Raw genomic sequence first — 27,673 nt, 5'->3', positions numbered from 1 at the left:
GACTTTTTTCTAAAAAATATTGAAAGGGGGGGGGGGCGGACCCAAGTATGTTTATGAATATATGTTGTGTATATATCTGAGGTTTTGAAAGTAAAGAAAATTCATTTGTATAGGCTCTTAGAATTTTAAACTGTACTTAATATGCAGGGTTCCAAAGAAAGACTTAGACCTACTTATTTTGATTAAAGAATTATTCAAACACATTTATAGGTATTGTTTAATATCTAAATAAAATAATTTTTCCTTTAGGACATACATGCTTGTATTTACTCTATATTAATTGAGATGCCAGTACTGCAACACTTATTTTGTTTGATGGATGACAACAATATAAATGCATTCCAAGTGGATGCTGTGATTCTAAAGCAATTGTAAATACATAGCACAAATAATTATTTATTCTTTTACGTCATCATCCGTCAGGTGTACAGTACGTGTATTTTACCAGAGAAGTGTGTGGTCCAAACAGTCGCCTTTCATGGTAAACTGCTTAAAAAATTTGGAGGTAGAAAGGGAGAAATTCAATTCATGTACATGTATTTTATTCTTTAATCCTGGACCCACCATAAGAGCTGTTGATTGTTGATAAAGAATAAAGAACAGACAGGATTTATTCAGTGTTTGTGAAAAATAGTTATCAAGGGCAGGTGTCATATTGCTTATTGGTTGTGAAAATCTGATGTGCAATATTGCTGCAATCAATCAATTTTGAATATCACTGCATTTATGTCTCGTACATTTTGATTTGATGCAGGTATTGATTACTATCATGTTTGTTAGAAAGTAGTTTAGTACAAATATTTTTTAGGCGAAAACTTATTATTGAAGAGCTGAATGATATACATTGTACATGTAATGAAAGCTCATTATGTGAGTTTTGAGAACGTAATATTCTACTGTTTCATGTTCACAAGGGACCTGGGGCCCGTTGCAGAAAGAGTTGCAATCAATCGCAACTCTGAAAATCATGCGCAACTTGATTTTCAACCAATTAAAAGCGCGCATTTGGGACTTGCGATTGATTTTTTGGCTTGCGTTTAAACGCAACTCTTTCTGCAACGGGCCCCTGGTGTGTACATGTATATCATACAGTTATGCACGCATTTTACGCACAACTGGGCCACGTTACATAGTTACCATTATGGTATCTTTGCCATCCAATGGTAACTACCATGGTAACGATGATCAATAGCCAATCAAAATCACTTGGATTCCAATACCATAATGGCAACTTTTGTGCAATGGGGCCCTAGAATATTTTCTTTAAGTGGCAAGTTAGCTACCCTATATCATATTGTACAAGAAAGGATCACCAGTCATGCACGTAAAGTTGTTCGTAATTTACAAAACAGCTTTATGAAAGTCCCACTTGCTATAAGGCAGAAAATGTAGCAGCCTCCTTTGACCTCTTATATGAGCTGTATCTTAAATATTATGAATCTTCCTTTCTACAACTCACAAATTATTTTCATTGCCAAAAGAAAAAAAAATAAAGTCTTTTTGATGAAAAAAATGTTTAGCAGTAACAGTGTAACACTGGAGTGAATGATAGTTTGATGAGGTTTCTACGACCATGTTCTACTGAACATCATTGTCCCCCCCCAAAAAAAAAAAAAATAGCAAGTTGGTTAGTTCCATGGCACATTGAATAAATACATTGTGTGTGCTGACATGCATCAACAATTTAATTGTTAACAAGCTTGCCTATAGAAAGTATGATTTTCATATTTCAAAAATTGAAAGCTCTCTTTAAAAAAAAACAGTTCCTAGATATAGACACAGATTTGAAATGTGACTTCAAAGATTGTGTAATCTCTTGAGCTGTCTTTGTAATGTCCATTGTGTACAATGTCTTCAGTATGCAAATGGACTTGTTATTGAGAACAATATTGTTCTGTGATACATGGTCCTAGATACTGTAATAAGTTATAATCTCATTAATTATTTATTTCTTTGTTTCAAATCATAGTTATCCATTATTTATGATTTTCTTCTTATGGAATGATGGAAAGTGTACTGTGTTTATACACTGTATACACCCTATGTATTCATTGGCAAGTGTTGCAACAAGCAAAATGAAACATACATTTCATCTACTTAAAATATATTCAAATTTGTAGCAATTACTTATTTTCTTATTTTTCTAACCATCCTAGTGTAGATCTATGCATACTGTACATGTAGTTATTCATTGAATAACTATAATAGCCTTAATTTATAAACTGGCCCTTTGTGTTCTCTTCTTTACAGTTATTTGTCTTTAATTCACATTGTGCATGTTGTTTACTTTAGTTTTCATAATTATGTTTGTATTTTTGTTGCAGGGCCTCCAAGGACAACAGTATGTCAATTACTGATGGTGCCACCCTACTAATGAATATATAAATGAATAGAATATATCTCTAACTTTAAATACACATATGGTAGTATATTTGAAAGAGCTTGTGTATTCAGATGTTACTCATCAAGTATCAATGCATCTCATGAAATCTAATATGTCAAGTTTTATTTTGATTCATTTAAAGGTCAAGTCCACCCTAGAAAAATGTTGATTTGAAGAAATAGAGAAAAATCAAACAATCATAACACTGAAAATTTCATTGAAATCGGATGTAAAATAAGAAAGTTATGACATATTAAAGTTATGCTTATTTTTCACCAAACAGTGATATGCACAACTCAAGTGAGACAGTTGATGATGTCTTTCACTCATTTCTTTTGTTTTTATTGTTTGAATTATACAATATTTAATTTTCATAGATTTGACAATAAGGACCAACTTGACTGAATCAATTAGTATTAATCAATGCTCATTCCACATGTTCAGGGAGGAATTAATCATTGTTTCACCTGACAATGAGAAAAATAGAATATCCCCTATTTCTTATACTAAAATACAAAAGAAAAAGTGAGTGGATGACATCATCAATCTCCTCATTTACATACCCACCAGGATGTGCATATAACTATTTTGTGAAATTGAGCAAAACTTTAAAATGTCATAACTTTCTTATTTTTCATCCGACTTTGATGAAATTTTCAGTGTTATGCTTGTTGGATTTTTCTCTATTTATTCAAATAAACTTTTTGTTGGAGTGGACTTGTCCTCATTTTAGGGGCCAGAAGAGTGTCACAACTCAATACACATATTGTGCATAAAAATCAACTCGTATATTTTATTTCAAGTCAACATCCCAGATTGAAGGTCTAAGATATTTGAATTCAGAAGTTATTTTTGCCATACTTCTAGACCAATATACCTCGGATACCATTTCTAAGTACATTGTTTTTTCTTGGGGGCTTCCTTAATGATTAATGCACTGATATAATTATTAGCAATCTACCCAAGTCACTATATCCATAATCGGATAATCCACCCAATTCTATTCTTTCAATCTTGAAAGCCCCCAGTTAAAACCACTTGCATCAACAGGAGTTGCGTTTAATCGCAAGTCCTAAATGTGTGCTGTTGATTGGTTGAAAATCAAGTTGCGCCTGATTTTTAGAGTTGCAATTGATTGCAACTCTTTCTGCAACGGGCCCCTGACCAAACAATATTGTGATCATTTTTGTAATTATCTCTTTTTTGACAATTATTATGTTTACAAATCAATGTGTCTCTGTGAGTGAATGTACTAAAAATAAAATGTATCTATAGTACTTTTGTTCATAAAAATGTGTTATTCATGAAGTTAAACATTTTGAATAATAAAACACAAAAAGACAAGAACTTTCTGATTCAAGACTAATTTTTCAGTATAAAATGTACATTTTTATTCCATTCATATCAAATCACCAAGAAATACATAATGTATACTGTAAAATTTGAAAAATATTTTTTGGAAGAAACAATATCAGGCACGAGTGCAAGCTTTATATGAAGTTTTGCCAGAATTTTTTTTCAATTGATCAATTGAAAGTTTGCAAATAATCAATTTTAACTTTGGCAAATGTAAATCTTACATACTTTCTAATCCAATATTGAGTCCAAAAATTTTGATCACAAGATGACTTGCCATTGATTGCACATGGGTCATGCAGTGATGCAAATAGGAAATGGCAATCCTGTTTGAAGATTGCTTTAGCCTTTGGAATGACTGGAAGCTTGCAATATGAAGTCATTTCAATATTTCTACATAACCACAGGTCAACCCCTTATGGGTAGTGGGCAAGCATAGTATTTACAACATATTTACATAGTGAATTAACAAAATATACACCATTTCACATAAGATGAATAATATGAATTCAAAATTCATCAAAAATTGAATTGGTAATTTCATTCAACCAAAGACACAAATGGTGGCATTCATGATTTAGGTGGGACTTCATTTTGACAGTTCAGGATTGGCTTGTTGGTATTCATTGGTATATTCAGCGTTTTGTTGGGGTTTTCCCATTCAGATATACAATCATTACACCATAGCATATCCATAGGAGCTTATTAGGAAATGGCCTCATAATAATTTCCCCAAACCATGGCAAACTAAGTTTCAAATTACTCAAAATTCCTGTGTGTTTTTTTGTAAATTGATGTGTTGCTGGTGATTATGAAACCCTTTGAATCTAACGTTTCTTAATTAACGTCAACCTACTAGATTCACCTGAATTTGAGAAAGTGCAAAAATAAAACTGGGCTGATGTCGTCTTTACCATAAACATTCCCAATCAAAATTTTGAAACAATTTCTGCAAACAAACACATAGTAGACAACTGGGGCCTGTCTTACAAAGAGTTGCGATTGATCCAATCAATCTCAACTATGGAAAGCCAGCAAAGTCAACATACAAAATGCATGTTTGTTCAAAAAAATTCTAGATATGAATGTATATCCATAAATTCTTTGATTTCTTGACAATTTGGTGTGTTCTCCCTTGTTTACAAAGGACATTTTGCACATTTCCTGTAGAAAAATTATGACACTGATGGATTTCCATAGAGTTATGATTGATCAGATCAATCATTACTCTTTGTAAGACGGGGGCCCTGTGCTCGCAAAGAGGATCATTAAAAACTTTAGGTTTGCATGGACAGCACTTGGTGATGGTGGACTGTTCTGATCAGACATTAAGTTGGGAATCAGACCATTGTTAAAACACAATGGTTCACCACTCCATATTACCAGGCTATGATATGTTTAACAAGTCAATGTTGCAGGGGTGTGAGTGGTCACAAATAAAAAGATCTGAAAAAAGCTAGAGTGTTAAAAAATCTGAAATCGAAAGAGCTCCCATACTTTTTGTACAGAGAAAAGCCCCCAAAAAGCTGAAATTAAGCTGAAAATCAAAACAAAAAAAATCTGAAATCAGATGAAAATCTGAACTCTCACATCCCTGATGTTGTTATGAGGATAGAGACTTGGTGTAGCGATCCAGTTTAATATCATGTTGAAAGGCTAAAGATAAGTTCACACACACACAAATTAAATCACACTAGAACTGTAATGCATACATGTACATTTCCAAGGCCTTGAAATGATCAAGTATTCGACATAGAACTGAGAAAAAAAAAAGCATAAGTAAGAAACTTTGCACGACTCAAAAGGTGATTTAAAAAAAGTCTTTTTGATGCCTCTATGTCAGGTTTTGTCGATACAAATGATTTTCTATAATTCATCATAGACTTTAATTTTGCTTGGTTGATAATGTCTATTACTATGAACTCCTTTCTAAGCCAAGATTTCAGTGAGGCACTTGTTTCTTTGATACTAGTACTGTTGTTGGTAGCAATCAAACATCAAGAGGTTTGAAGAAGCTGCGGTTGCTAGGACCAAGCAGTTTCTTCTTTCGCTTTACGATCCCCTCGTTCTCCAGGTTAGCCAGCGACCCCTTGGCATCGCCCTTCAGGGCATCTGACGATCGCTTGCGGGAACCTGCTCCAAAGGCAGTCTCCCTCTTGAGTTTGGGCTTGACGGTGGTGGTGGGTTTGCCTGTAGCCAATGATCGATTCACAGGTGCTAGAACCTTGCCAGGCATCTTGAAGTCATGGAGACCAGGGGTGTCGGCATCCGCTTCCGATGTGCTATTTTCTAAGACGACCGTGGTGTTCATCATATCTGTATTCTCTATGCTGGTAACGTTGGTGGCACTCTGCAAGAGAAGGCGGAAAAATAAAACTTCAGCGTGACTATTTCTACAAGTTGTTAAATGCACATGTGTAGGGAATAGTAATTGTGAAATACCAATGTCATGATATGAATCAGCATAGGAAACACATGAGATCGATGCCTTGACGATCTTGCCCTCATGACAACCTTAATTACCCCGAAAATCCCCCAAATTGGATGCTTTGGAGCGACTATTTTTTAAAGAGTCACCCCAAGATCTGCCACAAACAATATTCACGAATATTTAGTAAATGAATATTAAGAAAAAAATGGAAAAATAGCCCCAATGAGACAAAAAAAATTTGAATATCAAAAGTACACGTTGAAATCAGTACTTGGTTAAAATACAAAATTATGCACACAAATCCAATGAAAACTGTGATATTGGCCATATCTCTTCATGAGTTGCAATAGACCAAGGACAGTATGAAAGATGATACATGTAGATTTCAACTAATATTTCCTAACATCCTGTTGTGATAAATGTAAATTAAGAAGCAAATTGAATCACTATATGTTCTATATAAACAATACCTGATTTGAAATAACATTTCATCAACACAATCTGATGGAACAAAAAAAAACTCATCATCATCACTTCTCTACAGACTAGGCCCCATATTTATCTCTCTCTCTCTTATCACACAGACAATCACAAAGGGAGAAGGGGGGGGGGTAATAAACTCACCAAATCTGCACTCTCATTTGAATCATGACCTTCGTGATTCTCACAAGTTTTCGGGTCACATTTGCATGCTTTGCTGCAGGGACGCCTATTTTTCTTGCATCCACATGTACCCCGGCATTTGGTTCTGCAGTTACAGGTCTGTGACAGAAGAGAGAAAATGAGGACTTTGGGCTAAAAAATGGGCACCATTCTACTTCATGCCACACAACAGAAAAGATTTATCTTCTAGATCCCCGATGTGAACGGACACTCTGAGTGATGTAAAATTTTACACAGACACTAAAACACTTGTAAAGTATGTTGCTATGTATTTTTCTTTGACTAAATCATTTGTATTTTCATATGTATGTCATATGTATTTCTACCCTTGTCATCATTTCCCTAAAATTAGGCACTTTGATGCCAATTAAAAAGAAAAACCCTTTTTTACATAAATAATTCTTATATATTATATCTGCCCTTATTCTACATGTATTTCTCTTCAAAATTGTCTCCACCCAGTCTAATTCAGAATCAAATTACACCAAAATTATTTTCAATCTCACTTGATATTGATTTGAGCTCTTTATGATCCATCCCCACTACTCTGTTAATAAAGTATTATACTATACCTTTGCTCTACTAGCCCGCCTCCTCTTAATAGGTGTCTCCATCCAGTCTGATTCAGAATCAACATCATATTCGGAATCACTCTCATCATCACTGAACAATTCTTCCAGAGTCACTCGTTCTTCTTTTTTCACTTTACCAACTGCTGTTGACTTCTGCAACAAATAAAATGGAAGGATCATATTAGATTTGGAGCTTGATTTAACCCTAGAATCGCCAGGAGAGGGGGGGGGGGTGAATCAACCTCCCCTCCCCCCCACAATATTTTCCGAGACCATTCCACTGACCTTTTTCCTTGAGGTCTTGCGCGTCTTTTGAGGCCAAATTTACGATGCACGGTTATGTGCTTTGAAAATTACGCGCCATTACGTAAGTGCATGTCAGACCAAAAATTGCTCAAAACATGATTCCGTGTACACAGTCAATGTAAATTGAGTCTTATTCATAAAGATATTGTTATTTCTACTTTCATCAGCTGAAATTAAAGGGATAGTCTAGGCTGGAAATTTTTCTTTAAAATTCACAAAGCAAAATGCTGAAAATTCGATCAAAATTGGATTACAAATAACAAATTGAATTTCAAAGATTTGCATTATTCCGGGGAAACAGTTCTAGGCATGTCTTTATGAATATCCATTAGGTAGGCTGATGATGTGTCATATCCCCAATTGTTCTCTTGTATTTTATCATATGAAAGGTTTATTCAAAATCTTTCTACCATGAACTAAAACAATTGGATTGACATCTGATTATTAAAGTGAATTAGTTATTTCTTGCTGCAACTTATTTCATCATAATGGAGACACATCATTTAAACATGTATGGGAAAATGAAACATTTATGATTTCATGTAATAAAATAAGAAAAAGGAAAGGGGGATTACACAAAAAATTAGCACTCTATGAACTGTTTATAGTGAATTAGAGTAAAAAGTGTGATTTACGCATAAATTAGCATAATCAATTCATATAAAAAAGTCTGATGATTTCGGAAAAATTAACCATACAGCCTTGTAGATTACATCCCACACTATTATCATGCCATTTTTCACTGTGTTCACGTGATCGATGGCCGAGATCTCATGGGGGGGGGGTGGTTGAATAATCCCCTCTCCTGGGCATCTAACATCCCCCAAAACCCGGTCTGGTTAGGGTAAAAAATTAAGGCTTTGTAAAGTTTTTAAATCCTTTCATGGTTTATCGTTTTATTTGTTTTTTTATTTGGATGAGATTACAGTAAACATAATCACGTTAAGAAAAATAAGGAGTGGCGTGTCATTGAGATGTTACAATCAAATTCTGCTGAAATTGAGGTAAAGGAAAAAATTACATAAAAACATGAGTCATGTGGTCTAGTGTTTTAGCAATGGACTCATGATTGTGAGTTTAAATCTTCACTCTGCCAATATCTCCACTTTGATAAAAAGACCTTAAACATAATTTATGTTGTCTATAAGGTCAGCCACTATGCCTGATTAACTGAGATGTAAAATGTTTCCCCTGCATTTGGTTATACCAGCTTGGATTTTTATACTAGCAGGAAGCTTGTACTGTCAAGTTCCTATTAGGGTGTTAAAATAACAGAAAAATAATGAGAAAATACAAATAATTTAAAACCTCCCCTATCCTACTACTTCTTCATTTCATCTACAATTTTTCTTCATGTTATCCACACTGTGAGATCGTTTGAATACAATCATGAAATATTTGGAGGGAAAGTTGAAAGGTGAATAATACATTCGACCAACACAGTGACTTGTTAATTGACATTGAATACGACAAGATAGAATGAAAGACTTCACCTTTTTCTTAGGTTTAGTTTGAGGAATTGGTGATGCTTCTGGTGATGTCAGAACAGGCATAAGAGCGGATTTCTTTCCTTTGTACGTTGCTACAGTCAGTTTCTATGGAAAGAAGACAGACAGACAATACAGATGATCTTCTAAAATTTGAAATAAAAAGAAGGCTGTAATGTGGTATCACCATCAATAAAACAAGAAAGTTAGTAACATGGTACATTGAAATATATGACCAGGGATGTGGACCTATGTGAAATAATGCCATAATGCAGTACTATATTACAGTTTATTATCATTAATCATTTGACCCAGAAAGGATGACGCAATTAACAAATTAATGTATCATACATCATCTTACATATATCAAAGAGCAGAGCAGAACAGTATTTCATTCTTGTTAAGGCATTCCAATCAATGCTTACCTTCTTTAGTTCATCATTCTCTTGCAAGGTTTCTTGAAGTTGTTCATGTATTGACTTTAGCTCCTCAATTTGCTCCTCCTACCAAAGGAAAAAAAAAAAAAAAACTTTCATGTTAAGTGGTAGATAAATTTAAGTGATTACAGTCTGGTATCAAAAGAAGATCCATTCAAGTACAACGTAACTTATATTTACTTGGATTACAAGCAATTTATAGTCTATTGATACCATATGGACCTAACTATATGGTCTGCTGTAAATTTAGTCTACATGTCACTTGGTCAAATACCCACTGAATTGAAATCCCAGTTGATGTAATTCTTACCTTGTCAAATGAAAACAATAGTTCATAAAAAGGCCACCTAACCTTGTAGGCATTAGACCAAGTGGGAAAGACGAAATGGGTATAGCCTAAATGAGAATTAGATGAAATGGTAAGCAGACTAGGCGGCAATTAGACCAAATGGTTATCAGCTGATCTGGTTGGAGACAAAATCGGATTGAACCATCTAGGATGAAGCCAAACAGGCAGTATACAAATTGGTTGGAGACCACCAGAAACTTACCAGTACAAGGCTTAAATGATCATGTTTGTGATAAGGTTTAATGACCATATCATTCAGTACTGTAGGGGGTAGGTTCTTATAGTCGTTATTCAATGTGTGTTACAATCATTTGCCACTTCTATGTTCAGTTCCTTCCCACCCTACTTCATGCCCACTATTCATAATTCTCTTGGTCTCTGTTTATAGGCTTTTATAATTCAAACATCAGTGCAGATGGTGAAAAACTGAAAATAAATCAAGAAACCTACACAAAAGTGTAAGAAACATGACTGTACATGTACTTCCTTTGATATTGTCTTATGTCTTCATTTTATGGAAAAGGATCTGGTAATTCCATGAATAATCTCTTGATTATAGAGATTGACTATAAAAAAAAAGAGTTTTTTGAAAATCTGAGATACAAGATTCTTTCTACAATGCAACCGAGTCAACCAGGACAAAAACTTAGAGGCTTTCCGTCCATGTGAAGCTTAGCAACTAAAAAAAAAAAAAAAAAATCATATTCTGACCTGGAAATGGAGTCTTTGTTTGAGTACACTCTCTTCAGCGTGCACTGTTTGCTCTGATTCATCTGGTTTATCAGAAGCTGCGGAGAGCTGGGTTAGTAGGTACAGAATCTGAAAGGAAAATACAACAGAGCAAATTACAGAGCATGTTTCATCACAAGACTCCACCTGGGATCTGAGAAAGGCTTTACCATCAAACAAATTTTTAAAACAAAGACCAAATTATTTCAATTAAAATCATGAACCTCACTCAAAGCATGGGCAGGATTCCAATAGAAACTAAAATACTTAAGATCAACAACAGAATGTAGACAGAATTTACACGAATCTCATGAATTGATTGACTTAAAACATAAGGCAAACAAAAATATCGGGTCTGTTAGCATAATTTTTTAAACCTACTATGGCAAGTTGTCATTTATGGTAGCTATAATTCTTGTAACTGCAAAGTTATCAATTCATGGAACAGGACCCTGATAAATCAACATATGATACAATGAACACAAGATAATCGTACACAACAAATTCAAAAGAGGTGACATTCTAACCTTGTCTTCATGTGCTCTTTGTATCTCAGTCCTTTCTTTCTCATAAGCCATCTTCACCTCGTTCATTTCCGTCTCCATCTCTTCTTTGTCTTTTTTAGCGTCGTCAAGTAATAACTGCAGCTCAGACATCTTGCTTTCTAAGATCCCCAGCTCAACCCTTGATAATGTGGCCTACAAGCAAAATAGTTAAGAGTTCAATTTACTATTCTTCTTCTATTCACTCATCTACATTCCATGTCATGGTGAGGTTCAGATGACTGCAGCTCAGAGGGTTTACTCTTTCAGATGCCCAACTCAACCCTTGATATTGTGGTCTAAAGGAATATTTGTCAAAAGTTAACATTATTTTTCTTCTTGAATTCTTCTTTGGTTCATCTATCCCTTGCCTCGATGTGCTTTATGAGCTCAAGCCCAGAGAGCTAACCCTGTAGCATACCCATTTCAAAACAAGACCTATAAGAAAAGACTTGTTCTTCTGTCCTTCATAAATTCACTTTTTTTTGTCTTTGTGTTCCACGAGCTGAAGTTCGATGAGCTTCCTCTGTAGGGTACCCATCTCTACAGGCATTCATGCATCTATTACTATTTCATTTTACATTCATTCATCCATTTCAGTTATTCACTCAATTAGCGTATCACTCTTTCATTTGGTAACATACTCCTCCCTTCATACATTCCATCAATCATTAATTGATCCTAACATCAACTGTTTGATATTTGTAGTTGTTGTTATTTCCTGACGAACAATAAGCTTTTGAATCTACAACATTGTAAAAACACACTTGCTGATGTATGTTTGGATGGACATAGTTCACAACAAAAATCAGTGTTGAATAGCCAGACCTGCCAACCTCTGGGAATGAAAAATTGTATTCTGTGATAAAAAAAAACTGTATTTTTCTAAAAAAAAAGTATTTAATAATAAAATGTGTGGCATGTGCGCTAATCGCGGCACTCAAGCTGCAAGCTGCATGCAAGCTAAAATGCGCTCTGCTCTTGCAGATGAAAAAAAATAACATTGAAACATGTGTATATCTCACCCTGGTTTTAACAAAATGACTGTAAAAAATCAGTTCCCTGAAATTACACTGATCCAAGTTTAATGAAATAGAAACATATAGAGATGATTTTTCTCAATAAATTACAATTTTGTAAAAAAAAATTAAAAACATTATAAAAACATATTTTTTTAAAGAAAAACACGTACTGTCGTATTTTGAATGCAGAAACATACTAAATACACAAAAACATACTGGTTGGCAGAATAGCCTTGTGTAAAAATATCAAAGTTGACTTACTGCTTCCATGAGTCTGTCAATACCAGTCTTGGCTTCAGGCATACTAGTGATGTGATGCCATCTATTGGTCTGTGACTTCTCATCTGTAGGATAATCACATGTATAATGTGTAAAACAGGAAGAGGTGAATGATGTAAATGATATCAAATTTCCCGGCCATTTAATTCCTTTCCAACAATTTCCGCCCTCCCAAACAGCAAGTTGTTTTCCTATACTGATAGTTTTTGAAAAGACAAAGATATTTGTGTATTACACATATAGAAAGCTGCCCCCACCATAAGTATGCACCAAATTTTTCTGATGCACACTCCAGTTCATAAAAGTGAATTTAATGAAAATGATAAAGAAAAATACTTTTCTCTCAATTATATTCCAAGTTTTTTCCCCGAAAGTTTGTGTGACTTTCCAACTTCTGTTCAGGTCAAATTTCAATTAGAATTGAGCCCAGTGCAATTTACATGGACTCTTTTGCTACTTATCCAGGAGAATTTTGGACACTTTGGGGTGAATCATCATTTACCTTTGTGTATTGACCCATCACATATTGAACATAATATCCTCTCTGGAAAAAATTCCTACATAATGACTTTGACTAAACCCAAGAAGTATGAGACACAAGAATGAGAATCCAGGCACTCACCATTGTCAGCATCCATAATTTTCTGCTGCAGATCTGAGATCTGAGCACTTCTAAGTTCCATCTCAGATCTCAATTCATCTAATGCTGCTTTTCCTTTTGGTTCCTACAAAATAAAAATAAGATAGTTCATGGATAAATAATCACCATTGGTGAAGGCTACAGGCAAAACATCACTTTTGCAGTCATGATATTCCCCTCTGAAAAAAAAACTCTGAAAAATAGCCAAGGCTACTATTAGAGTCATTGCCGAAGTCCAAGGCTCCCCAGTAGGGGTTACAAGCTCTTGCATAGTAAAGAAATCAAGTGATTTTTCACGGTAAGTCTGCATGATAGTTTTATCGTTTGACTTTAATAAGTATGAAAATGGTCTAGGGCAAAGGATTTCACAAAAAACGAAGAAATAAAAATTATATATATCTTTTTTAACATGAAATCTAAACTTCCTTTTTTTCAATGCACTTGTTTTACTGCTAACAAATATGTTAACTGCATAAAAGCATCTAGATCTTGCTTGAGAAAGGGAATTGTGACATAAAAAAATGATGCGGCCACAACAAAATGCGAGATCTTGCACCATTGCACGAATAAGAATATTCGCTATTTGTGTTGTACAACGCCTCGGAATCTAGCGAAAATATTCAATTCAATTCAATTCATTTATTTATTCAACCATCAAAAGGATAAAAACAGTACAATATACAGTATCAACAAAGTATCAGAAAAACAAACAAACAAATAAATAGATGGTTCGGAGACCCCAGAGAAGCAATGCTTATGAAAGGGGTCACCACGCGATACATTAATACATTACAATTGACAAAATTAAGGAGTAAAAATCCCAGATCAAAATTAAAAGAAACACTCCTGCAGCAAAAAAAAAATATGAAGAAAATAGTTTTTCCCTGCAGTAATCTATGAAAAGGGAGCAATAATATTGAAAGCGAAAAGCAAAATCGCACATGATCTTGGACAGCATTGTGCATTTAGCCAGCGGGCTGTACGCGCATTGCCACCTTTATTTAATCAATGAAATCACATTGTGACTTCACCTCCTAAAGCCGTGCAACGGTACATTTTGGATGGTACGTCTTGTGTGCAATTGTACGAATGTGTGACATTCAGCCTCCCATTTGCTCGTGTACAACAAGCTAAGTAGGCGTTGTACAATTATATAATATTGACTGGCCTTGAGGGGAACATCAAATATATTGCCAGCAAATGAATCATATTGGCCCGAGTCTTTAGACGAGGGCAATATGGGTCATTCAAGGGCAATATATTTGATGTTCCCCGAAAGAAGAGCCAGTCAATATTTTTATTATCATCCAAATCAGATATCTAGAGCAAAAATCATGATAATGGGGATATTTCTTTTAAAAATACGGTTCTATTGTGTCATGTTAATATCGGTCTAAGCTCTGCACTTAACCATTATGACGTACTTGCAAGCGCTCGGATTCAGCGTTGTCTTTTATTATGACGTATATTGTTGGTGGGCAGATCCTTATGAAGCGTATCTCTTTATAAGCATCCACAAATGCCCGGATGTGAGACCAGGGAAAATACAAAGGTATATTTGCTCCGTCTCTGCATGCAAAGTAAATACGCGCATTGAGACCGAGGAAAATACAAACAATATACCTATATACCCTTCCCGATATTCAGAAAATGTAGGGCAATACGGTTTTGTAAATGACCAGCTCAGATGTCTGATACGGGTGACAATAATCATTATTGCACAGCTGAAATCATTGTAATCATGATATATAATACCTGACTATCATCCTGTTGTGTTGCTTCTCTTCTCCTGATCTCCTGTGATAGTGTCTTGCGGTCGTTGAGAAGTGAGGCTAGATGTCTCTTAGCTTCATTCACACTCACTCGTACCTCAAGCTCATGATCGATCCACGACTAGGATAAAATATACATGTACAAGAATTACATACAGGCAACTTTATCCCCAAAGCGATATATTATAGCACCACATTCATATAGCATACTTTCAAGAAATTATTCGTCTTAAAAATTGCTTTGACTGGAGATTATTAGAGGAAGGTTTATTTAACATGTGTCCCAAACCTGACAGCCAAGAAATTGAAACAAATTACTAAGAAATTTCAATTTCAAGAAAAAGAAACATTTTGACCTTCCTATTCAGATTTTGTTTTCACAGGAATTGGAACACAAAAGGAAAGCCAAATTAGGAAATATCCTATTAAATAGGAACATTTTGCAAGTATGTGATATAATATAATTGACAGCAAGAATACCAAGTTTACGAGGATAACTCCAAATTACAAATAATACTTTTTCAATCAAATCTTGACTACCTTAAAGAATTCTTACCTTGATTCTCTTTCCCATTCCTTCTAGTCTATTGGTATTATCAACCGTTTTTCCATTTCTTGCATTACTCTTCTTCTCTAGAGCGTCTCTTAGGCGCTTATTAGCAGCTGCTGCCTGTACGTGAGAGATAAAGAGGAAAAAATCAATTGCAGAGATATTTCATGTCTCGTAATAACAAAGGAACAAGGGTCATAAAAACAACCCGGGATGTTTCCTAAAAATGCATCCACAATGAAAGAGTTCCTTCAAGCATTCCTTTTATGCCCTTTCTTTCTTTGATCATATACATCACTTGCAGCCAAACAGATAAGGGCATAAAGACGTGTATGCTCCAATTATAAGTACGCCGAATACCAACACAAGAAAATTTTTTGTCACATTAATACAATCAGAGCAACTGTTGTGTTTTTGTCGTTTGAGCACATATTATCAACCAATTGGTTTGGAACAAATGTATCCAGGTGGGTATTTCATAAAGCTGTTTGTAAGTTATGAAGTTCTTGTGGTAAATGAAATATCCATTGGCGATGGTTAGGCGGGTAAGAAAGTATCACCAGTCGTTCTTAACTTCAGAACAGCTTTATGAAATGGCCCCCAGGGAATATGTTTGACAACAAGTATTAGAATGCCTAAGTATGACATAATCAATTATTCATAAATTGATCTTGAACATGGATGATGAAACTACAAGTCATATACCTCTTCCATCTTTCTCCTAAGAACATTCTGAGTCTTCTGATTCTGACGTTCTAACCTTGTAAACTCAAATTGACGCTTGCGATCCTGAACAAATATAAAAAAAATGAAATAAACATAGATGGGAATATCCCATTTTCAATCTTTAAATTCAACAAATACTCAAATTAGAGCTCTATGTATTCTGAACTTGTAAATAACATTGCAGTATTTTGAGGGCGAAAAATATTGGGATAGTATGTCAATATAAATATATTGGAACAGTAGACTCGAATACTATTCAATATCTATTCACTACACCAGACTAACAAACAAAGTAAAATTCTAAGAAATATTCAATCATTCAAATTTTGTACATGTATACATTATAAATTATGAAAATAGTTTGTCCTTAAAGGACAAGTCCACCCCAACCAAAACTTGATTTGAATAAAAAGAGAAAAATTCCACAAACATAACACTGAAAATTTCATCAAAATCGGATGTAAAATAAGAAAGTTATGGCATTTTAAAGTTTCGCTTCATTTCACAAAACAGTTATATGCACATCTAGGTCGGTATGCAAGTGAGAAACTGATGACATCACTCACTATTTCTTTTGTATTTTATTACATGAAATATGAAATATTTTGATTTTCTTGTCATTGTCATGTAAAATGAAGTTCCATTCCTCCCTGAACATGTGGAATTCCATTATTTTAACATTTTGTGCTTCAGGCAAGGAGGTCCTAATCGTCAAATTCGTAAAAATTGAAATATTGTACAATTCAAACAGTAAAAAACAAAAGAAATAGTGAGTGACATCATCGACTCTCTCATTTGGATGTAACTGGCTCTTTCATATAACTATTTTGTTAAAAATAAGTGAAACTTTGAAATGTGATAACTTCCTTATTTTGCATCCGATTTTGATGAAATTTTCAGCATTGCACTTGTCTGTTTTTTCTCTTTTGATTCAAATCAACATTTTTCTGAGGTGGACTTGACCTTTAACAACGCATCGATGAGAGGAAAGAGTTACAGAGCACAGTGTAGAGTCAATTTGACAAGGCTGAGTTGAAAAAACTTTTTTTAACCAAAAGTGATGTCTTTTACCACTCACTGAGCTGGAAAAATTGTTATTAATATTTATTAAAATCATGAAAGATATTATAATTGTTATTATTATTTCTTTGTAGAGAAATAAAGTACAAAAATAAGAAATAAGTTTTGACTGTGCTTATAATGTGTCAAGATCTCTAGTATGTATTAACTTGTGCATATAGTGCAACAACTTGCTTGGTAAGTATCAATTAGTACACTGATCTTACAACAACCCAATTTTGTCACATATAAGCACCAAAATTATATGGTGAAAAAAGGTACCTTAGCTTTGAGCTGCAGAACTTCCTTATCCTTTGTTCGTTTCCATTGTTGAAATCTGGCCGTGTCTTCTTTCATCTGTTTCATTAATCTGACCCTGGCTTGCTTCATTGCCTGAAACAAAAGAAAGGTCAATGAACTATCATTACGCACCTGATATCACTGCTAGGGTTTACAAAACTTTGTATCTCAACATAAATCAGAAAGAATAGCAAATAGAGTACAAAGCGAGAAATTCATCCACATTGTGCTGAACTCAACCCGGGTGAAATTAAAGGATTGAATGTAATTCCTTGAAAGCTATGAGTGCTATAGAAGCAGTAGTTTGAGCCGAGTCCGGGGTAACAGTAGTTGTCCTTCTCTTGAAAAAAACGGCACTTTACATGTATAAATCCAGCTTTGATTATCATTGTTTAGGTAGTGAGATGAAACTTGACGGGATGGATCAAGGAATAATAATAAAGTTTTATAGTAGTGATGTATTCATACCCCAATCTCATTGTTGAGTTTACCAACAGTAAGATCACTCTTCTCTTTGAGTTTTATGAGTTTGGCTTGTGAGTTAATCTTCTTCTTTAATGCATTCAGTTCTGCCTCCAACTCCTGAAGTCTCTTACGACGCTGCTCGCTCAACCTACACGTACAAAAGAAAAAAAAAGCAACTTAGATCCCTTTAATCAATCATCGCTCAATGTATAAAGCAAAATTACAACTATGACAATTCATAGACACAACCAGTGTTTGTAAAGCTTCAACCAACTCTATGCTTGAAAAGGGCTAGATCAAACCTGTAACGCATTCATTTTATAATATAACCTTTTAATTTATCAGTTTCGCATAGTGTATGCGAGGCTTAAAGATAAATCAAATGCCAGTTGTAGTAACGATTTCAAATTGAGTTTGAACATAATCCAATGAAATGACCACCTAAGTGTCTGTTTGTGTAAATAAAAAATATGTGCCAAAGGATTCCGGAAGAAATTGCTGAGAAATTAGCAAATAAGCAGCACAGGAATCGGGTCAAGCGTCTGGCCGACATTCAAAGCAATAATTATACACTGTCCCACGTGCGCTTATCTGTGTTGGTGATCTTCAGTGTGAACATTTTTCAGCGTAGATTTCAAGATTTCTCAAAGTTCAGTTAAAGTTAAAACTGTACCAGATCTAGATCCTCGATGATACAATGACAATTAAGCCTGGTTTTACTGACTTTCTCGTGAAATCAGTGTTTACTGCAACTAATTTCATTTATCTTTAATATGTATGTATTTCCAATCCCAGCTGCAAAGAGTCAACTTAGTATTGAACTGAGATAGACAAGTTTCGTTGGCAATTATCTAATTCTGTACGACTACAAGGTACAAAATACCAAGTGTCTACAAGTGTTCAATGTATGACACAAACAATCAAATGACATGAAATGAAAACGGATCTTACTTGTTAGTATTTGCATTTGATTTGTTTGCATAGAGCTCATGACTCAAGGTTTCCTTCTCCTTCAGTAATGTGTTCACTTGATCCTCTAACTGCTTCATAGTCGTCTGTAAAGGAAGAAAGATCAAATATGAATCATACGAGTGTTTAATAAATGAGCAAAATAAACTCCTCAAAAAAAGTTTGGAAATCTGACTTTGATCGATAATCCATCCTTGGTTTTAGTAAATATCTATTTGTTATTAATAGAAATGAATAGAGCATTCAATTTTCTTTAAAATGATACCCTACATGATATGATTATGGTTCATATGGAGGTGCAGTGCCTTGAAATGTGGGGCAAGGTCAAAATTCAAAAGTTGCAAAATGACACAATATTGAAAGTCACTGTTCTTTTTTCTGTGGTGATGCGTGAGTTTCTCAGCGGTTTTCTTTACTTTGACCGATTATTCCTCATCGGTTTTAGTAAATATCAATGTGTAATCAATATAAATAGATCATTTAATTTTCTTTAAAATGATACCCTACATGATATAATTTTCGTTCACATGGAGGTGCAGTGCTTTGAAATGTGGGACAAGGTCAAAATTTAAAAGTTGAAAAATGACACAATATTGAAAGTCACTGTTCTTTTTTCAGTGGTGATGAGTGAGTTTCTCAGTGGTTTGTTTTAATCGTTTTCAAGCACCTTAACATCAACATTAACATGGAATCCAACACACCTCTACACAAGCAAAAACATGACAAACAAACAAACTTGCATTGTTATTTCAAACCACAACTCAAACCATGTTATCTGACAGAACCATCACTACAGAAGCAGGGGCTTGATTTAAATGGATTTTCATCTCTATTGACACAGACAAAAGAACTATGTCCTGTATTGACCCTTCATGACTATTTCTGCTCGTTTTGCAGCTTTTCAATTCAGACCTCATCCAACACTTTTGAATCCTGCTATTTCCATGATGGCATGATCATAAAAAGCATGGTATCATTTTAAAGGGAATTAAATGATCTTTTGAATGATGTAAAACATGCATTGTGTAAAATTGGGAGATGGGAAAAATAAATGGCCAAACACAGATTTCCAAACTTTTTTTGAGGGGTTTATATCGGTAGGGTTGGTTTTTTTCTCTCTATTTTATTTAACCCTATCTAGGCCGGGGTATTTTGGGAGTTCATATGGCCGGGGGGGGGGGGGGGGGGGCCTCCCAGGCCCCCCTTAAGGTCTCGGCCGTCGACCGCGTGATCGCGCCGAAAATCGGCACACGGGTTGCCTGGGACATAATCTACAAGATTGTATAGTAATTTTTTTCATGCGAATCGCTATTAAGTGATTATGCTAATTTATGCGTAATTAGTATGCGAAATCATTCTTTTTCCTCTAACTCCCTAAATAAAGCTCCAAATGTACTAATTTTTGGTATAGAAACTCTTTGTGGTGTTCTTAGCAAGTGTACATGAAAAAAATTGCGATATCAAATCATTTTCTTATGTATTATATTGTTTTTTGCAATTTCTTATGTATTTCTTTGTTTTTTGACCTTTTGTTTTTCATTGTTTTTTTCAATGAAATTTGTTGGGGACTCTTCTGTGATCATAAAAAGCATAAAATAAATACATTTAGACCAGCAAAACTAAAAATAATCATGCATTTATGAATTTTGGTTGAAAACACAATTTGCATTGACTTTGTACACGAAATCACGTTTTTGAGCAATTTTTGGTCTGACATGCACTTACATAATGTTGCGTAATTTCGGAACCGAGTACCCGGGTGACGCAAAATTGGTCTCAAAAGTTGCGCAAGACTTGAAAGTAAAAAGTCAGCGAGCGGCGCGGTCAAAAAATTTTGCGCGGCGAAAATATCGCGCGATTCGTTGAGGGGGGGGCCTCCGAGGCCCCCCCCCGGCCTAGATAGGGTTAAATCACATTTTATTGATAAAAAAGGATGACAATCGTAATAAGCCTAAGTAACTTTTTACATGTGAACAAGATACAGGGCAACATAAAATGAATATTAATGAATATTACAAGAGTATAGAAAAAAGGCCTAAAATAAGAGAACTGCCGATATCAAACAAGAAAAAGGAAAAGGAGGGGGATACAATCTTTTCTTTAACTTACAATTGTTGTACTGATTTTTATCATCAATTCCCGGTTTTACTGATATAATGAATTACAAAATAATATGAATTATGCAAATACACTTTTGAAACAATAAAGTTGTTTCAGGTTATTGCCTGGGTCTTAGAACAATATGCTGTCCTGGTTCATCAACTTTCGACAAAAGCTTTTTAGCTTTGCAGAATTCGTGCCTGCTGCAGTTGCAAAAACTGCCTAATTATAAAGGACCAACCTCATATTGGATCCTCATGACTTCCATCTTCTCATCACTCTGTCCCATGGTTTGTGCAAGTTCCTGTTTCCTAGCTAGAGCTTGGTTGAGCTCATGAAGCTCTCTGCTCAGGGCTGCCTGACGAAGGGCATGCGTCTTGGTGATATCAGGAGTGGCCGAGTCCTCCCCCTCGGGCCTCGGTGAAGATCCGGTGAATTCAGTCCCATCCGATGAGGTAGCAGCAGTCTGAGGACAAAGTAATGTTAATGTGAATATTTATCAAATTGGAAAGATACATCTGTCAGAAATTTATTATCTGCAGGAATTTATTCCTTGAAAAGCTTTATATGCACTGTAAAAAGCTCACTGGGCGAAAGCAATAATATCCAAGTCGTTTGGAAGCACCTAGAAATGTTAAATGATACATGGTATGCACTATACAAGAACTAAATATCACATCAATTGTTATCTACAGAAAAACAAAGTGGATGCCTGCAAAGAAATGAAAATATTAAACAAAGTAAATGCTTTCAATACCATATTGATGGCAAAATGATCTTGTATGTACCGAGATTAAACATTCAGGGCCATTCAATAAAATAGATTCCTGTGGCAAATCATTTTAACCCTTAGAAGTTATTTCATATTGTTGTTTGTAAAGTCATGCCTGACAATCTCATTAAGTTACGTGCAACTTTGAACAGCAGGAATATTAAGGTTCTTTAGCATTCTATGTAGTATGTTTAAATTTCAAATACTCTTGGAATAGGGCCAAACAAATAATTCGCCTTGATATTTCCATTAATCAACATCAGTCAATTTCAACTTTAACCTAGCCCAATCAAACACTGAGAAATACATTTAGCTTTTCAATATTCCAGTCATCCAACTTTGCACAAAAAAGTTCATGAGACATACATGCCCACATCACATAAAAAAACCAATGCTAGAAATCTATGACAATTTTCTCTTGACCAATCAAATCCCAGGATTTTAAAAGCTTGTAACAGAGACACATTTCTTGCCATATATAACAGGTTTATGAAACATGGCCCAATGGGTGCAATCTTTCAGACTACCTGTGCATTTATGCATTTACTTCATTACGATACTAACCGTAGGCCTTGACTCGGCATCCCCATAGAGTGCTTCAGCCTTCTCATCCTCCTCATGTTGAGTCTCTAGATCTACGATCTTCTGCTGAAGTTCTTTCATGATACCAAGCTGCTCTTTGACCTTTGACATGTCATGCTCAGTGCCACCCTCAGCGATGGTCATGTCAAGAGCTCCGATGCTCATGTCAGCCCTCGCCCTGAGCTCATTGATTTTTTGTTTCAGCTTTTCTTTGGTCATCTCGGCCTAAGAGAGGAGAAAAGCAAAGAAAAGAAGCATGTTTAGTAAAATACTTTCCCATTGCCATCTCACAAGAATGAAAAAGCACCTTTCACTTTCAAATAAAGATGCAATAATAATAAGTTGTGTCCTCCCATCCCCTTACTCACATCTCTCTATCCCTCTCTCTATTTCTATCCTTCTCTCTCCATTTCTCTCACTTTCTTAACAAAATACATAAAAAATACTTACCAGTATGACCTTTTCATACATTTGAGTCGTTTGATCTATCGATGACTGCAGTTCACTTGAGAGCTTTGCATTTTCCGCCTGTTTTAAAAATTAGATAACGAATCAAAAAATAAAAACATACAAATTTGTTGAAATGTTCTTTGCATCTAGGGTATTGAACTCTTCTCTGAAGAGATATTATCTGAATGCTCGCTATAATAATCAAATCAATCAGTTTCAATATTCATTCATGAAAATGTTCCTGGGGGGTGTTTCATCAATATTTTTGTCCGACAAGTTGTCAGATCTGACAACTTTCCTGGATTCTGATTGGTTGAGAAGCATTGTTACTATAGTAACTGTCGGATAAAACAGGACTTGTGAGATAAAACGTCCAACAAGTCCTTTCATGAAACGCTCCCCAGATCGTCGCTAATATAAAAGAAGTCATTTAAAATCCTGTGACATCATCATGTTAAATAACATTCCTCCTTGCTTTTAAATTTCAATTTATTTTTATGGGGGGGCTTACAAGAGTGATTATTTCTTTGAGAACTGAAATCGATGACAGAACTATGTAATTTGCACTCATTTCCAGCCTTTGTAAAAAAATAAACAATGGAACTTAGTTCACAATTTGCTGTTCAATCACTTACCATAGACCTGCAAAGTAAACAATTTCAAACAACTAACTAATTATGTTTGCGGGAAGTCATATGAATAAATAGCTCACCTCTAATGACTTGTTTCTCTCCAGTAAGGTCTTCAGATCTTGGCCTCCTTCCATGCTAAAATAAAAACAAACATTTTAATAATAACACATTCCAATGTCTATTTTCCACACACACTGTCTAAATAATGTCATAAAAAGAAGTATGCTGACAGGTCAAATTAATCAATTTCAATAAAACAATTTATCAAACTGGTACTTCAGTACTATTGCTCTATGTATCATGAGAACTATTTTCAACATTTTTTGAAATTTAATGAATATGTATTTATAAATATGATATCATTATCAATTCTTTTACAATTGTGTTGTAATTATTGTAAAACATGCTTGCTTTTGATCTTTGATTCATATATTCATGTTTTTTTAACCAAATAAATAAATAAAATAAATACTTCATTTGCATATCAGCAAGGCTGATAAGTAAGAAATTACTATCAAATTTGAGGAAGAAACCATAGTCCAATATCGCTTATTGGGATCTGTCAAAACCTGACACACATATCTGTACAACCAGATGATGTAATTCAGAGGAAAATTGGTGAAAATTATGGAAGGGTCTATTAGTGAAGAAAAATAAATTTCCTTGGTGTTCTTGAATTATAATTTTCCTTTCCCAAGAAGAAAATACAACATATATTTTTGGCAAATTGTATGAAGAATAAAATGTGCTGGATAAAAGCATTTTAATATATGATGGCTGGATAAAAAGCAAATGTCAGACTTGCACTTTTGATTTAAAAAAATATATAAATCTAGTTTCATTTTAAATGAATATTTACCCCAAAGCAGCAGGATCACCCTCTCCATTGATAATTTTTCCTTGAAGAAGCTGGATCTGAAGTTGTTGAACCTTTTAAAGATAAAGTTGATTAACAAAATAAAAGTAATCGTATTTAATTTAAATGACATGGCCAAAGCTTTTCAATATGACCAAGATGAATAATTAGGCTACAGCTGTAGCAGTTAAAATAAAAACAACTTTAAACTACATGTATGCTTCAACGTCTCCATATGTATACTAAATTAAGTGAAAATAGGCCTACATGTACATTGCTCACTTTCCCCCGTACGCTCAAATAAAAACAATGACAAAATTTCACGGCATGTAAGCTTACAATACAAAGTGACAAGCAAACCACACTCATATCTAATATGCATATTAAACCAAGTGAAAAGGAGCCCATATTATTTTCTCAAAATGAGTTTTGCAGGCATGTAAGCTTAAAGGAAGGAGAAGGTTTCAACTATCAGAACACTTTTGAATGAGTCAATCCATTTCAGTAATGCTTGATATTATACATGCAACATCAATGCTAAACCCAACTATTCTATCATCCTCATTAAAATAAAAGCAAATCAATATCTACATGTAGCCATAATAACATCATAGAAATTGGATGATTGGCTACGATTTGAAGCTAATTTGGCCTTTAATCCAAAATAAAGGTTTTTAATCATCCAAAATTGTCAAAAAGAAAGATGCTTATTCATTTACATTTTCAGAAAATGTGTTTTGTTTCAAAATCAGATTGTGGACCAGTCATAAGATGTAGGATGGCCTTTCATCAAAATAATAATCAGAGAGCCTCATTCTCACCTGTTGCCTAAGTTTATTCAGCTCGGCTGTCTGTGGATCTCTGTTTACGATGGGTTTGTTCTTAATGCGTCTAGCCCGGTCTGCATAGCGCAGGGTATTCAAAGTTTCCTCCATGTTGGAGTCGGCAGGGCTGATGCAAGCAATCATCACAGTCTGGCTGTTTCCTCCCAAAGAATCTACAAACAAAACAAATCAAACAATAATAAGAAAAAATAAGCTTACAGTCCACATTTCCTTGCTGAATGCAGAGAACAATTAAAAACAAAGAGAAAAAAAGGTTAATAAATGAGATGGGTCATGAATACCATTCACTTCGGCAAAGTTCCATCTCTGAAACCTGAATTCAGTTAAAGCAATGTTGGCTGCATATTATCTGAAGGGTGCAAATGTCAACTTTCAAATTAACACCACAAATGTTTTGAGAAACATGAAAGGAGGAAGGCAGATTCAAAACATAAGAATATCCAGATGACAGAAACTACATATTTTCAGACAGATATTCAAAGCATTATCCTGGAGGTCATATGATAATTATTTTAAAGGACAAGTTCACCCCAACAAAAACTTGATTTGAATAAAAAGAGAAAAATTCAACAAGCATAACACTGAAAATTTCATCAAAATCGGATGTTAAATAAGAAAGTTATGACATTTTAAAGTTTCGCTTCATTTCACCAAACAGTTATATGAACGAGCCAGTTACATCCAAATGAGAGAGTTGATGATGTCATTCACTCCCTATTTCTTTTGTTTTTTATTGTTTAAAATATGAAATATTTTGATTTTCTTGTCATTGTCATGTGAAATGAAGTTTCATTCCTCCCTGAACATTTGGAATTCCATTATTTTAACATTTTGTGCTTCAGGCAAGGAGGTCCTAATCATCAAATTCATAAAAATTGAAATATTGTATAATTCAAACAATAAAAAACAAAAGAAATAGTGAGTGAGTGACATCATCGACTCTCTCATTTGGATGTAACTGGCTCGTTCATATAACTATTTTGTAAAAAATAAGCTAAACTTTGAAATGTCATAACTTTCTTATTTTACATCCGATTTTGATGAAATCTTCAGCATGTGCTTGTCTGAGATTTCATCATTTTTCTGAGGTGGACTTGACCTTTAAATATAAAAACATTAGAATTGTTCGCCCTGAAAACAAGTGATGCTTTGGTCCCATCTTGAACCCTTAAAGTTCTAGTATATTAACCTTGTAGAAGCCTTGTTAGTTTGGAATCTCTGTATGGTATGTGAGCTTTACGGCCATTCTCATCTCCAAGTGCACTTATTACATTGCCAAGCGACAGAAGACCCCGGTTGATATTTACTCCTGTAAAAGATGTAAAATTGAGCAAAATAAGATAGGTCAGTCAGATTTCAAATGAGTCTACCTGTATGGTGATGATGAATATGATGATGATGACAAAGATCATGATGAATAATGACATAAATATTACAACGAGAGTATTAAAAACAATAATTATTTTTAAAAAATGAAATAAAAATTGATGACAATGAATAACAATAACAAAAAACACAATATTTTCTGCCCAAATTAATAAAAAGTATTGTTACTATTTGCTTTAATTCATCATTCTCTTCTGCATACATTCATATATATTGTTTACTGTTTTTGGCATGAATCATAGATAAATTTTCCTAAAATATAATTCAACACAAACACACATAATGATACCATTCCAAAATATTACAACAGTTACAATTAACAGGATTGTCATCATAAGCATCATATACATACATATATATATATATATATATATATATATATATATCAGTAAAAAGTTACAAAATTAGGGGAAGGCGGGGTAAGTTGAGCATAGGGGCAAGTTGAGCCACCAGCCCCAGGCCAATAATGAATGAGTCAGACATTGTGGTGGTGTCATGTATTGATGACCCATAGCATAACCCCTAACCCCACCACATTGTTTTCCACTTTGAAACAAAAAGTAGTTTTTTAGAGGGAAAAGTATGAATTTCAGCCAAAAAAGTAAAAAAGAGTGTGAAATAGATAAGTACTTTATTCACACACATGTCTTTAAATATAGTAAAGACATGATAACAACATTGTTAGTCCAGGTATGGATCTTCATTCTTGTCATAGTCTTTATATGATAGATGAATAATAAATGTGTGGATACAAAATTATCGCACTAAGTTCGGACTGGGGTAAGTTGAGCCAAACAGCATGGGGCAAGTTGAGCCATGGTAATTCTTATGTTAATGTATCTTAAAAAACAAACAAACCATAAAAATTGATTGAAATGCAGGTTGAAAGGAGCAAATTTACATGACTGCTCTTTTCCTTTTAAATGATTTATAGAGAATTAGCAAGTGAAAAGACTTTAAACAAAAAATTGACACGCTGGTTCTCCCCCATACATTTTGAACGTAGTTTTTGT

At 34.3% G+C, this 27,673-nt stretch overlaps 1 protein-coding gene across 2 annotated transcripts in view; it reads right to left on the bottom strand.

The window, feature by feature from the left end:
* Nucleotides 1–3,296: 3,296 nt before the first annotated feature.
* LOC121411781 (chromosome-associated kinesin KIF4-like) overlaps nucleotides 3,297–27,673 on the bottom strand; it is a 38,348-nt gene continuing 13,971 nt past the window's right edge. For both annotated transcript variants that reach the window (XM_041604634.1, XM_041604643.1), the window contains exons 7-28: nucleotides 26,464–26,583; nucleotides 25,251–25,426; nucleotides 24,433–24,503; nucleotides 23,654–23,708; nucleotides 22,942–23,019; nucleotides 22,474–22,716; nucleotides 21,379–21,603; nucleotides 19,020–19,123; nucleotides 18,072–18,216; nucleotides 17,586–17,696; nucleotides 16,224–16,307; nucleotides 15,525–15,638; nucleotides 14,952–15,089; nucleotides 13,179–13,281; nucleotides 12,539–12,621; nucleotides 11,241–11,411; nucleotides 10,696–10,803; nucleotides 9,624–9,701; nucleotides 9,205–9,306; nucleotides 7,406–7,558; nucleotides 6,795–6,932; nucleotides 3,297–6,089 (exon numbers count right to left, since the gene is read on the bottom strand). In XM_041604634.1, coding sequence (XP_041460568.1) covers nucleotides 5,730–6,089; nucleotides 6,795–6,932; nucleotides 7,406–7,558; nucleotides 9,205–9,306; nucleotides 9,624–9,701; nucleotides 10,696–10,803; nucleotides 11,241–11,411; nucleotides 12,539–12,621; nucleotides 13,179–13,281; nucleotides 14,952–15,089; nucleotides 15,525–15,638; nucleotides 16,224–16,307; nucleotides 17,586–17,696; nucleotides 18,072–18,216; nucleotides 19,020–19,123; nucleotides 21,379–21,603; nucleotides 22,474–22,716; nucleotides 22,942–23,019; nucleotides 23,654–23,708; nucleotides 24,433–24,503; nucleotides 25,251–25,426; nucleotides 26,464–26,583 — 2,960 coding nt within the window. In that variant the 3' untranslated portion in view covers nucleotides 3,297–5,729. The remainder of the gene's footprint in view (nucleotides 6,090–6,794; nucleotides 6,933–7,405; nucleotides 7,559–9,204; nucleotides 9,307–9,623; nucleotides 9,702–10,695; nucleotides 10,804–11,240; nucleotides 11,412–12,538; nucleotides 12,622–13,178; nucleotides 13,282–14,951; nucleotides 15,090–15,524; nucleotides 15,639–16,223; nucleotides 16,308–17,585; nucleotides 17,697–18,071; nucleotides 18,217–19,019; nucleotides 19,124–21,378; nucleotides 21,604–22,473; nucleotides 22,717–22,941; nucleotides 23,020–23,653; nucleotides 23,709–24,432; nucleotides 24,504–25,250; nucleotides 25,427–26,463; nucleotides 26,584–27,673) is intronic.

The sequence above is a fragment of the Lytechinus variegatus genome, chromosome 1 (assembly GCF_018143015.1).
Source record: "Lytechinus variegatus isolate NC3 chromosome 1, Lvar_3.0, whole genome shotgun sequence".
Lineage (NCBI taxonomy): Eukaryota > Metazoa > Echinodermata > Echinoidea > Temnopleuroida > Toxopneustidae > Lytechinus > Lytechinus variegatus.
The sequence above is the reverse complement of the archived record's forward strand: the minus strand, read 5'-3'. Positions and strand labels throughout refer to the sequence as shown.